The 17,085-nt window shown below is 37.6% G+C and overlaps 1 protein-coding gene across 1 annotated transcript in view; it reads right to left on the reverse strand.

Moving 5' to 3' along the window:
• Nucleotides 1-5,470: 5,470 nt before the first annotated feature.
• SLC12A2 (solute carrier family 12 member 2) overlaps nucleotides 5,471-17,085 on the reverse strand; it is a 55,741-nt gene continuing 44,126 nt past the window's right edge. The window contains exons 19-27 of the mRNA XM_063423015.1: nucleotides 16,615-16,694; nucleotides 15,182-15,319; nucleotides 14,467-14,514; nucleotides 12,885-13,007; nucleotides 12,630-12,741; nucleotides 12,055-12,141; nucleotides 10,047-10,182; nucleotides 9,283-9,350; nucleotides 5,471-8,531 (exon numbers count right to left, since the gene is read on the reverse strand). Of these exons, the coding sequence (XP_063279085.1) occupies nucleotides 8,396-8,531; nucleotides 9,283-9,350; nucleotides 10,047-10,182; nucleotides 12,055-12,141; nucleotides 12,630-12,741; nucleotides 12,885-13,007; nucleotides 14,467-14,514; nucleotides 15,182-15,319; nucleotides 16,615-16,694 (928 nt within the window). The 3' untranslated portion in view covers nucleotides 5,471-8,395. The remainder of the gene's footprint in view (nucleotides 8,532-9,282; nucleotides 9,351-10,046; nucleotides 10,183-12,054; nucleotides 12,142-12,629; nucleotides 12,742-12,884; nucleotides 13,008-14,466; nucleotides 14,515-15,181; nucleotides 15,320-16,614; nucleotides 16,695-17,085) is intronic.

Consider the following 17,085-nt stretch of genomic DNA (forward strand, 5'->3'; position numbering starts at 1 on the left):
GCTACAGTAGGAAAAGATGGGGTTTATTAATAACCTGGTTTAATCCTGGGAAAGTAAAAATTTCCTGACTGTGATGCATTTGGAGTGATGGCACATGGATACATTTGCAAAGATAGACTCCAAACCACAAATTAGTTCTGGAATATTTTATGTATAGGGCAGAATGGGTTTTCTAGAATGACTGATGGGTTTGAGGTTTGGCCAACAGGATGGAAAAAGTGAGATCTGTGTCCTGGCTAGAGAGAAAATAGTAACCTTGCACTTCCAAGTCCCAGCTGAGAATCAAGCCTCATTTTTCTAGATCCTTACAAACATGGCAAGAACATGAAAGCTACCCTCAAACCCTGCAATACAAGGAAAATAAAAATACCATGGATAAACAGTGCTCAGTAAGGTTTGTCATGTATTTTCTGAACTCTGAATTTTTCTCATAAATCCTGCCATGTCTGAGTTACTATGACTGCTTGGAGGGTACAGATAATTTTAATGAGAACAAAGACCTTAACAACGCTCTATGAAATGAAATCTGCATGAGGTTAGCCAAAATCCCACATGAAAGCCCACACTAGTGTGTGGTTAGCCTTGATTTCACCTGTTAATTCTGCAAATAGCTGTCCTTGGTTGACTCTGCAGAGTGCTGTTTACTCCTCTTGGCAGGCGCTGTGCTTTGACCTGCCATGATTTTCAGGTGCCTAACCTACAAGCCTGACTTCTGTGCTGATATTTTTGCACCTTACCAAACAGTTTGGATTCATTTTCTTCAGCACTGCTACCCATGAGAGAGGAGTTGCATTAAATTGCCCCCAGGGTTTACAAAACACACAGGCAAACACTGGATTATCTGCCACATTTTTCTGCACAGGTTTCCCACCCCTTATTTGAGGTGTAATTTTATTTAACACTACTCTAAATGTTGTTGTATTCAACTGGTAACAGCAGCACAATGGCATTATTCAAGAGTCCCTGTAATTTGCAAAGCTGTGGTTAAACCACCCAGCCAGACAGCTTGGTCTGAAAATTGGGTAACCTCACAGGGCTGAGAGTGAGGATATTTCAAGGCTAATCCCAGCTCTTTAATTTTCAGCCAGAGACTGTGGAAATACTTTGCTCATGACTGATTTCATGTTACCATCTGTTTTGCATAGACAAATTTAATTGCAGAGATGTTCCAGGATTAAGTAGCTTTAAAATTGTTCAACAGAGTGATAAAGTTATTGTCAAGCTAAATTAACTTGAAAATATGTCTAGTGCTACACGATTCAGTTTCCTTCTGTACTTTAAGCAGCCAGTACCTGCACATTTCATGATGACACAAAGCATTTTCTTTTGTCCAGCTCCTACCTTTGTAATTGGAAGTGGCAGACTGTTGTCTTGTTTGCTACTTATGAAGTAAAATGTCTTATTGGAGTGTCACAGATCACTCTGAAACTAGATGGGACACACCAGTGTGTTCTCAAAACCCTTCGCTCTCTGCCTGCAACATTTCTCCCTCTGTTCTCTAAGGTTAACACAGCTGGAAAGAGTCACAGAGAAAAGCAGGCATCACCCAGTGTGTTATGAAATGGTTACTCAGAGGTAAAAAGGCTCTTTGAACTCATCAGACAGTTTTGATTGAAGGTTTCTGCATCTCTTTGGAGCAAAATCAAGGTATTTTTTCCCCACAGGGCCCAACAGAATGAATCTTAAACTCTTCACCAATCCAGTCAAAACTATAAAAAATATATGTGAAACAATGTTATTATGCTGATATTTGTTGTTTATTCAAAGTACTAAGTGGTTTAATGAATGAAACCAATGAAACAATGTAGGAAGAGTGCATTTGACAATGCAGCTTCAGGCATTATGTGAAATGCTGAAAGGCAGTGGTGCCACCTGGTGATATGATTTCAGTTGGAACTCGTAGAATCTGTACAAGAATAGGATTTCCCTTATAAAAATTATGTTCCATTAGCAGGAGTTTTTTTATCACTGTGAATGGATCTGAGGGGCTACCAGGGGATGTACCTGGACATGGAACCTCACCATGGAACCGGAGTTTGTTTTGGCTGCAGCTCAGCAAGGGTCAGTTTTGCCCAAATCCTAGGGAGAAGGATTGTCAGGCAAATCTCTCAGAGCCAGGGGCTACTGCCATTAGATTGCTGTCAACAGGGGTGAGAGGGCTGTGAGGGCCACACGACAAGCTGCCTTACTTTCATTTTTACATCACTATTAGCAAGGCAGAGCAGGTTGACATTTCCCTGCAGGCCTTTGCAGTTGCTCTCTGTAGATTGGCTCAACTACTGAGAGATCTTTAGAGGAAGACGTGTTAAAGTTTAATTTAACATGGCCTGACAGTTTAAATCCTGAGGGATTCCCTTTCCTTGCTCCCTCTTGTTGTAAGGTGCAACTAAAGCTGGCTTTGCAGGCAGGGTGCAGGAGAGTGGCAGAGGGCAGAGTGCAGAGAAGGTGCCTGGAGATGGAAAGCCAATGTTTTCTGGAAGACAGCAGGCAGATGACAGGAGAGACACAGAAACTGCTTTCAGGTTCCTTTTGCTGCTTCAGTTCAGCAAGGACTGGGGTTTAAGAAGTCATTACACACTCACCTTGGTAACTTCTGTTTGTGCAGCTGACAGCAAGTTCAGAGGAGCCCGAAGGATGGAGCACAGTCTGTCAGCAGCAGATGTACCTCTGGGTGTAGGAAACCTCCTGTACCTCACAAAAAATATCTTCCCTGCTGCTCTTTGGAGAATGTGCCTGTTACTGCTTCACCATTTTCTCCTTCCATGTTAGCACTCACAGCTTTGGAGCAACTTGCATCTCTTAAACACAGGCAAGTGGCCTCCACCAGCTTAATCCAGATTTAACTCTGTATCTTGGTTTGAAAAGACAGGTGTCTGCTAAGGAAAGCAGGAGCCTCCCTTGAAATGGAAAACTTAAACCCTCTCCCTCTGAATTATTATAATTTTGAAATTAAGGGGTTCTCAGGCAAAGATATGGGAATAGGAATAATAGTTATTTACTAGGAAAATTAAAAACACAGTAGTTAAAAAAACAAGCAAACAAAAAAAAACCCAAAACAAAAAAAAACAAACAAAAGCCAACCAACCAAACAAAACCACCCACAAACAAACAAACAAAACCCCCCCAAAACCCCACACCACTGGCAGAGTCAGAATACAGCCTGACACCCTGTTGGTCAGGGTGTTGGTAGCAGTCCAACTAAATTGTGGCTGTAGTCTTCCTGGAGTAACAGATGTGGTTCTGTTGAAGCAATAATCCCGTAGAAGGGTGTAGTTTTCCTCTGAAGGTCTAGCAGTAGTGTAGATGGGTCTGGTCTTCCTCTGGGAATCCATTGGAAAACTGGCTGCTGTGGTGTTCTGAATCTCAGATTTTTCAGGTGGGAATTTTTGGCTCCTCTCCCTGGGTGGAGCATCTCACAATGGGAAGATGTAATTTTATCAGTCATGCAGTGAGCCTCAATGGCCCATTAACAGAAGATATCCCCCCCTGGAGAAGGGATAACAAACACTGCTCCACCTGATTTCAACAGATGGTGACAGAATACAAACTTTTGGTTACATCTTAGGTTACATCTTACTTAGGCTGCATTGCAACCTAAGACACTCTGGAAACCGATTTTGCACTACACAAAGGCAGAACTGCAGGAAGAATTCAATGCTGCTCCATGTGCTGCCTGTGTGGTCACACTGACCTGAAGCCTGGCTCCCACCTCAGCTGAACACAAACCAGGTTTCAGGATTTACAGGACCCTGCAGAGGTTTTATGAGAAGTAACAAGACTGGTGAAGAACCAGCACTCCAAGGTGAAGGGTGCCCTGCTTCCTTGTTTGAAAACAAAACCGTAAAATCATTCTCTGCAGTATGAGCCTTCACTCTCTTGTAAAGTGATGGGATCGTCCTTGATCAAATCCTCATTCTTTACCTTCAAACGCATGCTAGAGGTAACTAATGTATGAATTCAGTACCAGGTAATGTCATTATTCAGATCCACTCCTTCACACTGCTCCAAGCAAACAGGAGGATCTAGAAAAAGCTGCCACAAACCTTCTCTGCCTCTTTACAGAATAAACCAGGGTAGAGCCAATGCCATGTGAACTGGCCGGGTATTTTTTACAAGCTTTACCTTCCCAGTGGCCTCCAAACCTCACTGCTAAGGCCTTGATTTAAACACTAACAATGGATATGCAGAAGAGCTCCAAATATAGCACAGACTGAATACCAAAACTGATGAGATAATGAAGGTTTTAAGTGTTCTGTAGAATTTTAACGACAGAACTTACCATTTCTTTATGCTTTTAAACTTCAAATTTCCAGACTTTTTAGTGGAGTGTACTGAAGTTAGATACAAATATGTCTTGCTTACAAAGCAACTTTGCAACTGTCTGAGAAGCTGTTTTTGCAACACATTTCATGTCCCAGTGGACTTCTATTTTAATGGGAGAAAGAAGAGTTAAGAGAGTCCTCTGTGTTCGGGGGCAAAATGAACTGGAAGAGATTTTCAGATACCATCATTGCAGCTGAGATACTCCAGGGGCTGAGGATGGATCTGTGCTGTCTGGCAAGTCATGGCAAATTTTACAAGGTTTATTTCTTACACAATGTCTGCTGCTTCTAGACCTACTAGAGGCAAATATTTCTTCCAGAAAATAACATGGTTTTGGTCTTATACCAGACTCATGTTTTAAGTTCCACTGGTCCTGTGCAAATTCCACTGCAAAGGTTAATTATCAGATGGTTGTCCTGGGGTGTCTTGTTTGATGCCTGTATCCCCAACTGTCTGTTCTGTTTGTGCTGTATATTAAGTTCTACACCTTTGAGACTGGTTCTGAGAGCAAAGAGGGGGAAAGAAGAAGCACACAGTTTGTTTGCAGAGGCTGCACTCACTCCTCTGCATTCTGCTCCTGGACTGTTTTGTACTGATGGACAGTGAGAGAGAGCTCTTCTTTGCTTTTAGTTAGTTCTTAGCTAGCTGAAAAAGAAATTCCCCACACTGTGGTTTTACTTTCCTTTTTCTTGAAACTGTTTAAACCTGTTCTGGACTGAAAACCTAGAAAACATCCTGATCTCAGGTGACTGAAACCCCCCCCACCGGGGCCCAGGATGGCATTTTCCAGGACTGGCAGGACTGATGAGAGACTGAGATACACCCACGGCAAGGACTTCCTCACCACCTCTCTTCAGAGCAACTAGAGATTCTGTTGTTTCATATTATGTATATTTTATGCTTATGAACACATTGCTTGTTGAATAAGTAGGTTTTCCCCCTTTTTCTCTATGAAAAATTTTGCCAAACCAGCTGGGGGAATTTGCTTTCTAGAGGGACCCCGGTCAGAGGTTTCCTCCCAAAATTGGCTCTAAACCAGGACAATATTCATGTCAGGAACCAAATTCACCATTAACCTTTGAATTACGAACATTATTCCCTTCCCACCACCACCACCACCATCACCAGGCTTTGTTAGACAAGAGAGTTGTATTGAATTCACTTATTTTATTGCAGTGACATCCCCCTTGGTACAAAGTATTAACTGCAATAATTACGTTAAAACATTAGAAAAGCATTTGTGTGGGACAGTTACAGTACAGTGTCAAATCTTACATCCTCAAACCACATGGGCCACGACCCACTAACGCTCAAATCTTTTAAATTATTTTTAGGCTTTTTAAAGTATGTAATGTCAGAAAAAAGGCATATAAAAAGAATGTATGTAAAAGGAAACCTAAGTACAAGTGAACAAATAAATAATTGATTTTCACCAGCTATTATTGTCTTTCTAAACCCATACAAAGGAACCTAATCTATATGAAGGCACGAATTGCCATGTGTAAGTGATTTTATTTTCCATGTAATTAATGATGATTGGAACGTAAGTAAATTTGGCGTCAAAATCAAAGCAGGAGTTGGAGTGACTGCCATTAACTGACATCTGCTGCAGACAATTACCATTAATTGTTCAAATTTAAGTGAGCAAAGAATCTTGGAATTTGCCCTCATGCCTAGCATTAGTGGACTCCTGACAGTGCATGTGAAAAGCATGCTATGGTATTTCACAGACATGACCTTAACTATCCCCATTATGCATATTTAGATATACTTTTATATAATTTTATACACATATATGCATGTATACACACACTTCATTTGGTTTCTGTGTTGTGTTACAGATCACAAGCAATGGTTTCCTGAATGGGCAAATAAACCTTTTTAAATAAGTGTACCTGTGCACGTTTTGTTTTTGTATTTTTTTTTAAGATAGCAGCACTAAGTCCATGCCGTACTGTCCATCTGCTCAAAAGAATGTTACCTACAAAACATGGAGAAATGTGGTAATGATTCCATATGCACAATGTGACAACCTTATCCCCTACAAAACACCGTAAACCTGTGATATTTATGTTGATAAGTTTGATCCACATCCCCTCACCTGGAAGGAAACACTGCTTTGACCTCACACTGTCTGTCTTGTCTTACAATGTTTTATCATAACAAGCTGGGTTCATGCTGGCATCAGTTATCTCACACTTAGCAGTAAGACATGCATGTTTGTTTTTCTTAGAAGTTTTTCAAAAGTGAAATGATTCCATAGTCTCAAATCCAATTGACAGAAACGGAAAAAAAAAAGAAAAATTGCACAGTTTACCAAGAACTTTAAAACAAGTGTACACTGCACAGTGTATTTTTATCTTTAATCACAAGAAGTTGAAGCTCTACCTTGCCACACAATGATTATATTTTGTCCTTTAAAAAGAACGGTTACATTTCAATGTGATCCTGTATTTGGAAAAAAAAACAAACAACAAAACAAAACCTCCAAGAAAAAAAAAAAAATCTCAAAACCAAAACAAAAACCCCAAAGAAAAACAAAACAAAAAAAACCCAACCTTTTCTGTGCATCCTTAAATGAAAGCCACTCACCCACTGGTAAACTGATCCAGTAGCATGTCCAATGCTAATATCAAAAGCTTGTGAAATGTTTTTAGGCAATCCTTTCTATCAAAAAAAATTAGGAATTTAAAAAACAGTTCACATTACTAACCTTTATACAAAGGTTCAAGTGAAATTTCTTTTTCAGGTGTTCGTAGTAGACTAAATTATGAAGTTTGCAAAATGTACAATGAAAGGGCACACAAGACTGGCAGTTTCTTTATTGAACATAGAAAATGTATAAAGTAGGATGTATGGAATAGATCAAAATTGCTAGACGATCAAACCTGAGTATTATTTAATAAGACTGAATTTATTTTCTGACAACTGAATGAATTGACCTAAAAACATCTCCCCTAAGAACTTAGTGGTCCTTTTAACCATTTGTTGAAAAATGCGAGAGAACTGCAGCTTTTACATTTCATACTGGATAGCACAATTCCACATAGTGTTTACTGTTTTCTGTTAGATAGCATCACATTGCTTATATTATCCCCATTCAAGCCTTAAGTTGAGTTTTGTTTCAAAAATAAGTTGAAAGTGACACTAAATTGTAAGAGGCCAAGAACTAGGACAGGTCTTTTATTTTTTTCCAATTTGTATTAAGATAAAAAGCCTCAGCCAGCAAGATGAGCTTGATTTCACAGCAGAGCCAAGACTAAGTGGATACTACCCTCTGCCAAGGTAGACAAAATTAGCTGTCTCAGACTACTGCCAAAGTAGTACACATTGTCAAATTTGAGAAAAGGAACCCTCTCTACAAGAAGAATTAGTTTTATTATAAATGTTAAAAGACTTAGTGACAGTAATGTCAGGGATTCACTTTAGTTCAACTGACCTGCCCCAATTCTCACCTTTAAATCTAACAGATGTAATAATAGGAAAAAAAACCAAAAACAAACAAACAAGACCCCCACTTTCTGATGATAAAAAACATACAGTACTAAGAACTAATAGCTCAATGGAAGACTGAAAAGCAGCATTCATTTTTATTGTAATATGGAATAGACTAAAAACTAAAGGAAGTCTGATCGAAACTCTTAGTTGAAGGCAGATTTTGACATTCTATATAAATTTACAAAATAGGATGTATGGGTGAGATTTGGTTAATTTCAGAAGGCACCTCAAGGCTAAAAGGCTTTTATAAATCTATAATCCTTTCATTGATCAAAAATACAACATTTTATTGCTGCTATTCAAATAGCAAACAAAAAGCTCGTCTTGTTCTTCAGTCTAACAAGGAATCCTCCCCCATTAAGCAAGATTAAATTACAGAAAATATAGAATAAAACTGAAGATGTCACAACTTTAGAAATACAGTGACTTTCCTTGTGTGCTTTCAAGTCAGTGAAATAGTGAAAGAAGAGTCACTTTTTGCCTTTGTGATGTTAATGAACTATAGACCACGGCAGTCACTCTCCCCTGGGCACTGCAGTACCATTTCGTCACAGCTGTGTCATGTGCAGCACGCTTAGGAATAGAAGGTGAGGACACTCTGATGATTCCCACGAACAAGAAGGATTGGTGGCAGATCTTGAGAGAGAACCTCCAGCCAGGCCATGTACAGTGCACTGGAAACTGCCCCTTTCCGTGCCACTGGCAAGCTCCTGCAAGCCACAAGGGAAACAACTTTCACTGAACAGAAAAATCTGGCCAGGTACAAGTCAGATTGTAATAGATATTACAGATTATTTTAGAAAGATCTAAATATTGAGTCACAGTTCCTCATCTTTTTAATTTTATCTGCCCCACTCACCCCGAATTCATGAGTTGAAAGTTTGTATCTTAAACATCACAGACATTTACATCTATTTCCCCCTCACTTTTCGCCTGTTAACACCATTTAATACTCAGACAGCTTAATGCAGAATCCTCCTCAGCTGAGGATATTCTGCTCATCTTCAACATTTTAAAATACAGCAGTAAGAAACCTATAATCTTCCTCTTGCTTGTTCACACCAGAAGCAATCCCCCAAAAATCTGTGAGCAAGATAATGACTTAATTTTATCTAGAGAGATCCTCTAGAAATGGAAATCAATGCAAGGACTTGAGAAAGGGGGGAGTAACTGCACACAGGAGTAGAAAGAATGTCAGAATCCTGAGTTGCACCACAAATGTGGAAGTGATCAGCTGAAGCAGCATAAGCAAAAGCACAACACTAAAAAGGCCATTTTTTTTGTTCAGCAGAGTAGTGGCTTCATACTTGTAATAAAAAAAATACAGTGAGCACTGGAATCTTGAATATTTCTAGATCTGCCATGGCAAAGTCTTGTTCCTGATCTAGACTTACATTTATATTTCGAATTACAGCTCCATATCAATTCAGGTAACACCACAAATTCAAATAATTTACTTACATGACAATTATGTTAGCTGTACTTGAATGTTCTTTCAGCAACTCGTTTAACCTTATCTGTCGGTAAGTCTGTAAATAAAATGAAACTTGTTAGGAACAGCTTTTATTTTTAAAAACTACAAAAAAATTCTTAAAAAAAAAAGAAGAAAAGAAAACCAGTATGACCAACTGGAATGAGTAATTAACAAAAAACAGGTACCTCTACATCAGTGTGGAAACTCATTATCAAAAAACCTACGGTTGTAAGGTTAGGAAAAAAGAAAGCAGCAAGCTTAGAATGTGCAAGTAAGCCAAGTGCTACCCTATTACAGGATGCCATTTATTTTCTCATGCAAAAAAATACCTGAGAAGAAATACTTTTGCGTCTCTATGGTGTTCAATAGCTTGGGAAAGATGTCGAAACTTTAACTGCTCCTCTGCACCAGAAAGTGTTGCTTGATTTTAGTGGTGTTTTTTTAAAAATTAAGAAGCAAAATACATTAGCTTGGTAAAAAAAAAATGTCACGAACACCTGGCTATTGACTAAATGATTCTAAACTAACTGCTGAAACACTGTAGGAAAAGAGTCTGGTCCCTGCTCATATTCAAATGCAGAACTTTTTGCTTTTGTGAACCATTTCAATGGTTTTAGATGCTACTTTTTATCTGCTATTCATAAACACTGCTATGGAAGAGAGGATAACAAGAACGAACCCATTGTTATCACAACCACAAATGCAGAGGAGAAGGAAGTTTTAACTGACATAACATTCTAAAAAAAACAACCTTTGTTTTGTAAAGCTCAAGCTCATTATCTGTTATCCTCCATGGTTCATCCTCCTTCATTTTATCTGCAACTTCTTGCTCTTTATCATCCTCATGAAGTCGGAAGGGCTCTATCATTTTCTCAAAAGCTGCAATACTGGAAGGATTAAATGAACAAACATTAGAGTAGATATGAGGTTTTATGTCAAAAATTATTTTCATGGTATTGGAAATTAAGTTTTATTACTACATAAAATGAACTGAAGTTTTTTTACCCCTGCCTGTTGCAATTAGAACATCAAATCAGCTTTTTGCACATGCAGACATTATGATTCAGCCAACAATTTGCCACATAATTAAAAATTTTACTCTGTTCAGAAATTTACCTCAAATTTTAAAACCTGAACAGTACTATCCTTAAAAAGGGACAATAACTAGGAGCAGGTTTTTCAGAACTAATTTTGAAGGAGGAGGAGTTTACAGTAAAAACCAGCTACCAAGTCTCATGCCGCTACTTTTAGGATTCTGGCTTTGATCTTTCTACTTTGCTTCTTTTATCTCTTTCCAATACAGTCCAGGAGCCACATTCAAATGAAAAAGCCCAGAGATATGCCCAGAGATAGTCTTCTTGTCGCACTTGTAAGAATATGAATAGTTTGAATTTACTAGGACTTGAGAGCAAGAACTTCAGAAAAAACCTTCTGAAGATTAAGGAAGAATTAATTTCTGTGAGAAAGAATAACTCCTGTTACCCCGCTTTTTTAGCTACATTCCCTCCAGGAAATACCTACATTACAAACAAAACATCTTCATATCTACCCTTGGTCGTCTTTACTGTACAATGACTTCACCTTAATCAAAGGAAGGAAAACAAATATGATCTGCTATTCTTTGGCTGAGCAAAAAGGAGATCTAATAATAACATTATTATACAGCACAGAAACTGTTAAAAATTAATCTTCCTCCACTTGGTTTCCAGCTGCTGTTAATATCTAAATGGTATTTTGAAATATTTTGGAGATATTGTGGGGATGCATCCACAGAGATAGAAAGAAAAATGCTCTCAGAAGAAATAATTCATGGATCACTTCTATTAAACAGAAATAATTCCATATGATCCTAGGATTTCAACTGTGATACATAAATGGGTGCTAATCCTTCAGAGTTGACACCTTTCACAGAAGCAGGCTCACGAAAGCCGAATATCTAGGAGCACCAGAGTGCCAGAAATACTTGGTTTTACTTTGTTTTAGTTGCTCAATGTATTTTATACATTTCAGAAAAAACTATTAAAAAAGGTATAAAAGAACTCATATTGATTTCAGCATTTAGCAAAGTTCTAAACTAACACTTCTCCATCTCCATTTCCATGGTGTATCAAGACTTTCAGAAAAATGCATGCCCATATTTTTGCAACTTCAGCATACTCAAGAAGGCCTGAAGGGAAAGGAGGATAATGGCAAAGGAGGGTATTTTTAGATCATGCACATTCTGTTCTAAATTTGTGCTGAAAGCCATCTATGATTAATGCTTTTTTGAACTTGAAATAAGAAATATCATATCTACGATCATTCCTGTGTACATTAAAAGTCCAAGCTAGTTAAAAAAGGAGAAGGAAAAAAAACCCAAAACCCAAACGAGGCTATTTCAAGACCAAGCTTTATTACACTAAACTAGGACTTGATGAGATTCAGATCATTTAAGTTTTGGTGAACATCTCTCTTCTTAAAGAAGATTGCTTCAGACAATTCAGGTTTTTTTTTTTAACTTAATTTTTCTGAATTTAGTATAATCAGTAATTTAGTATTAATTTTATTAATTTAGTACAATCTAAGGGCCATAGATTCAAAAGATACAGATTTCTACATTCTTGGACACGTGAGTTATTGTTAATTAATTTCCCATATTCTTCTCAAACACTGAATAACACACGAACTTCTGCACCATAAGATATGTAGTAAAGAATGAAGCATTCTAAATTCAAAACATCACAAGTTCAAGAACGAACAACATGTGTTTTGTGACTTACTTTTCTTTCTTTGGCTTAGTATTAATATCCCCAAGGACCATAATATCTGAGAAGTCTATCCGAAATTTGCTCAGCAAAGTAGCCATCCTGCATCAGAAAAACAAGCCTTTATACATGATCATAGTTTTAATTATTTCACAGGTTAAACAGACAGATGTTTGGTAATGAAAAACACTGGTTTAAAAAATAGAAAAAATGCATCTTAAATGTAACAATGACCAAAATCAAACTAACTTGGCATATTACTATAAATCAACAACATACTTTGGAAAAAAAATCCCAAGCAGTTTTATGGCTTTAAAATAAGAGAAGAGTGCTCTCTTGAAGTAAGCTCAGAAAATATTTTAAAATAGTGTCAGATAGTATTGCAGAAAAATAAGTTTGAGGTAATTTATTCAAAAACAATCTGGGGGAAATGAAACCTTTTATTGAGAAAGGCAACAGAACACGATCACACCTCCCAGAAAGAACAACTGAAACAGGGTAAGCAGGAAGAGAAAGTATAACATAATGTACATAATCCAGTGTGTAACAATGTATTAGCATTTGAAACGGAATTTTTAAGGCAAACTTACGCTCTTCTGTCATGATCAATCCTGTTTATTTTTCCACCAATGAACACCCTGATCTTGCAGTCCTTCCACTTCTTCTTGGTTGTGATAAGGTAAGGAATCAATAGTGTCAAACCTGTGATTAAGAAAATTGCAGTTCATTAAAAGTACAGATTTTATATTAACTGACTGATATGCATCTATTAACAACTAAACTAGAATTATTCCAGTATTTTTTTAATCAGTATTTAAACCTTTTTAAATTATAAAGCACATTACCTCCATCATCGAAGAGCCACCAGACGTCAATATTGCTCTTGCCTTGTTTTTTCTGGAACTGAGAACTGGCATCAAGAAGTCTTTGGTCAGCCAAGTTTAAAGGAGAGGATGAGCTCTTTGAATCTGGAAAAAATACATGGTGAAATTTTCAAGCGTTTTGCTTAATCACTTTGAAAATCATCAAATGCAACTCTTAATATTTTGCAATATACCTACATTTAAATTAAAAATTTTCCTTTACATCCCCCAAACTCAAATCCAAACTTTTAGTCACTGGATATACACTGAACTGACTGTATTTAGGGTACCTAGAGACTTAATTTCAGCAGCTGAAGTCATTTAGCAGGCATCTGAGAAATAAAGGATGTGTTAGGTCTTTACACAGGCATTTGCCTGGACAACCTAATTAACTTTGCTCCAGAGCTTTAGGCCATGCACTCACCCTCTTGCAAATGACAGAATTTGCCTAAAAATATGTAGGTAACTGATTTTACAAGTAAATGTCGTGTTGTAAGCAATTCTTTCCCTAAATCCAGTTTCCTTTAAGCGGGTTGTGAAATTAAAAGCTGTTTATGCATGTTGGGCCCTTTTCCAAAAAGCACCATTTTGCATGACAAAGTTATTGATTTACTGAGAACAGGACACTTTCAGTTAGAATACAATCATTTTTTGAACTGCAGGAAAAAAACCCGTAACTTCTTTCCCTTAATTAGAACCTCAGCTGAGCAAGAGCCAGGAGTCTGCCATTCGTCTCTGTCCTTATTTTATTAGGAATTTTTTAAATTTAGAGCACATCTGTGACAGATTTACATTAATATACTACTTTATTGCATACTGGGACTTCTTCCAAACTGTCATCTTCTGCTTCAAGATATAATCTCACTTTCCATTATTAAAACACAAAAGCTTCTAGCTGCTGAAATTATGAAGAAAATGTCAAAATAGCTCAGATTAATTGTAGTTAAGGCAAAAACACCTGATTAACTCAGAACAAGTCTGAAATAAACGAAGTGAAAACTGCTCAGGTAATTTCTCAAAATGCTGATTTGAAGGACTACTTTGCATTATTTCAGCATGTTCACCTCACAGAGCAGCTGTACTAAGACTTAATTTTCAGGATATTGAACTATTTCCAAACAACAAAGCAACAACCATGACTTTGGAAGATACACTGAATAAACTGAGAGCACTTCCAGTATGAGATGGTATTTCCTGAACCAAGCAAGGACCCAGACAGACACCTGAGACACAGAACTGAGGAAGCAAAAAGGTCCTGAACAGATTTCAAATGTTACTTTAAGAGAAGAGCCTTTAATATTTTTTTTTTTTTTTAAATTCCAACACTAATGCAAATCCTTTCTCAGTAGCAACTTCTTCTGGGAATTTCCACAATGTTGCTATTTTCCACAGCCTAGTCCGTAAGGATGAAGCACATTCTAAAGCAGATATGAAGAAACAAATAAACATTGCATGATTGGTATTTTCCTCTCTGGTATTTAGATGTAGAAAGAATTACAAAAGGAAAAACTGAAATCAACAATGTGAAAGAATGATTTAACACAAAAAGATGGAAAATGCCTGCCTTTATTCAACAGTGGTTGTGTTGGAGTCTTTCCATCGTCATCCTCTTCTGGAAGGTTTTTAAAGACAAAATAAAAAGGTTAATTTCCTTTGTGATTATTACAGAACACAATACAAATGTAAATTAAAATAACAGAAAATAAAGATGTGAAATGCAGCAATTTTTTGCACAGAGAAAAGCACACAAATGCAGTCTCCAAATCCTAAGATTCATTTGTACTTCAAAATAATTATATATATCTCCACTACCCCTTTAACTATTAAGACTTTTGCTTTGTAAGAAAACAAGTTGTTTATTGTCCTGTCAAAGTATCTTGAATGATTTGTATCTGTTAATATGCACATAATAGTCTAGTCTGAGATGAACAAACCTCCATAAATTTAGCAGCCTTCCAATCACTTGTAACATACAGATGTGGGGCACAACCCTCAAACACTTTTAACTCGAACTCATTAACCAAAAAAATCCACTGTAAGTCACTGCCTACCACCTGGTTTATCTAGGGGACTAGAAACAAGTATTTGTTTTATAAATCTGTTTTAAGATCTGTACAAAAGTACCTAAGAGATTAGACAGATATCAACATCTATAGAAGCACAACACTTCTATTCTACAGACAAAAAAAGGTCCCATAAATAAGCCCTGGGCAAAGAGAGAGAGGCACTGAGGAGGAATAAGTGAGAGAGAGAGAGAGAATTCAAGGTTCATTGCTAACCTTTGCGTGGAGTGGGAGTTCTTTCACTGGATGACGGAGCAAAAGCTATGGAAGTGTCTGTCTCAGACTTCTTGCTATAATCCACTTTTACAATGACATCCTTGGTGCACGGAGACTTCTCCTGGGATGACAGCAAATCTTTGTGAAAGCAAAAAACCTATTAGAAACCACTGAATTGTTACAAAGAGTATCAACACAGGAATGTGACTATACTGAGTCAGTTTAATATTAATTACACCCTGCTTCCACTGTTACATCACCACAAAGAGAGCAGGAGGGGAGAAAACCAACACAAAAGTATTCTGTGAACTTCTTCAGAGGACAAAGAGGCTCCTCCTCTGAGCAGAGCTGTCGTTTTCTGTCACTTTCCCAGGCTGTGGTTGTTGACTGTATACCTAGAATCTAAAAAGAGCTAGGTAACACTGCGGAACTACAACTAGAAGAGGGAAAAAAAATCACTTAGTGAAATGTTTTCTGTTTCTGCTTTCAACTCCAAGATAAAGATGAGCCTAAGGCATGGCACAGACCAAGTGTGTCTGTCTCACTGCCAAGCCTTTTTTCCAGGTTTGGCTTCTGTGGAGCAGCTGTCAGAGCTGAAGCAAACTCACTTAGTCCCCAGTGGGTACCAAAATCCTTCTGACACCTTGATGTTACATTCCCAGTTTTCGCAGCAATGATGCTTCCACACTGCAGGTTCACTCCTTGCCATTTCTCACACTCCTCTGCCCTCCTGCACATGGCAACAGGCTCCCTTGACTCTCTCTAAATACTAGAACATTCATCTTTTCCAGTGAAGGAACCTCCTCTTTCAGGGAGTTGCCCCTCTTCATGCCATTTCTCCTCATGGTACCAGCTTTATATGGAGCTAGCCACAAACAAATTACCCATTATCAAGTCAGGACAGCTGCACTAAAGCTCATAGGCTTGGAATTTAACTAAAATCACACCATTCCACTTAAGAACACTACTCAGAAAGCATAACCAAGTCTTCTACATAGAAAACCTTTCCAAATTTGAGGCAGACTACTCAGAATCTCTAACTAGTCTGTGTAGAGGTCGGCAACCCATACCAAACTCAATGGCTTTCTGCATAGCACAGTATTTGTTGTGATATTCATGATTTCTGGGCTTGAGCCCCAAATATTTGATGCCAACTTGCCAGCATCACTAATTAGTTTTAGGAAAGTATAAGATCTTCTGGAAGCTGCTGTATAGAATTTGCAAATACAAAATGGCGAAACAGAAAACCCAAGTTCTGCTGCTAACCATCGGTAACTATCTTACAGTTCAGACTTACTAATTTCACTGAATTTTATTGCACCACAACAGTGGTGTTTTGTTGACTTTTTTACTGAGCTTTAGTATTTTCAGAACACAGTTTTAGAAGGTAATTAGAACAGCAAATACACCACATGGAAAGAAAAAAGTCATACCTTGGCCCTGAAGGTGAGAGATGTCCAGACCCTCCTTGAGGCGAATGACAACTACACCATACTGAACATCAAAGGCATCACTAAACAAAAAGGACAAAAGTAAAATATTTCACAGCTTTTGCTTTTCCAAATGAAAAAGGCACCCTCCCTGAACAAATTTCAGTGATTGAGCACTGCCATTGGAAGTCCCAAACTATAAATTTGCTTTAGAATGTCAATTTCAATTCCAAAAACATTAACTGTACACTGTTTTAGGAAAAATATTTAAAAAGGGTATGTATTCCTTCTCTTCTCTCTCTCCACTATATAAGCAGTGATTAAACAAAATCAACATGAATAAGTCACTCAAGTTCTGCATAGACAGTAAGATACACCAAGAAATACAGATTTTTATCTCCATCCATCAAAAAAGGGATTTGAGCACATCTTTTTGATCTGAGAACTAAAGATTTCTGGCATATTCCCAAAACT

Source organism: Prinia subflava, chromosome Z, assembly GCF_021018805.1.
Source record: "Prinia subflava isolate CZ2003 ecotype Zambia chromosome Z, Cam_Psub_1.2, whole genome shotgun sequence".
NCBI lineage: Eukaryota > Metazoa > Chordata > Aves > Passeriformes > Cisticolidae > Prinia > Prinia subflava.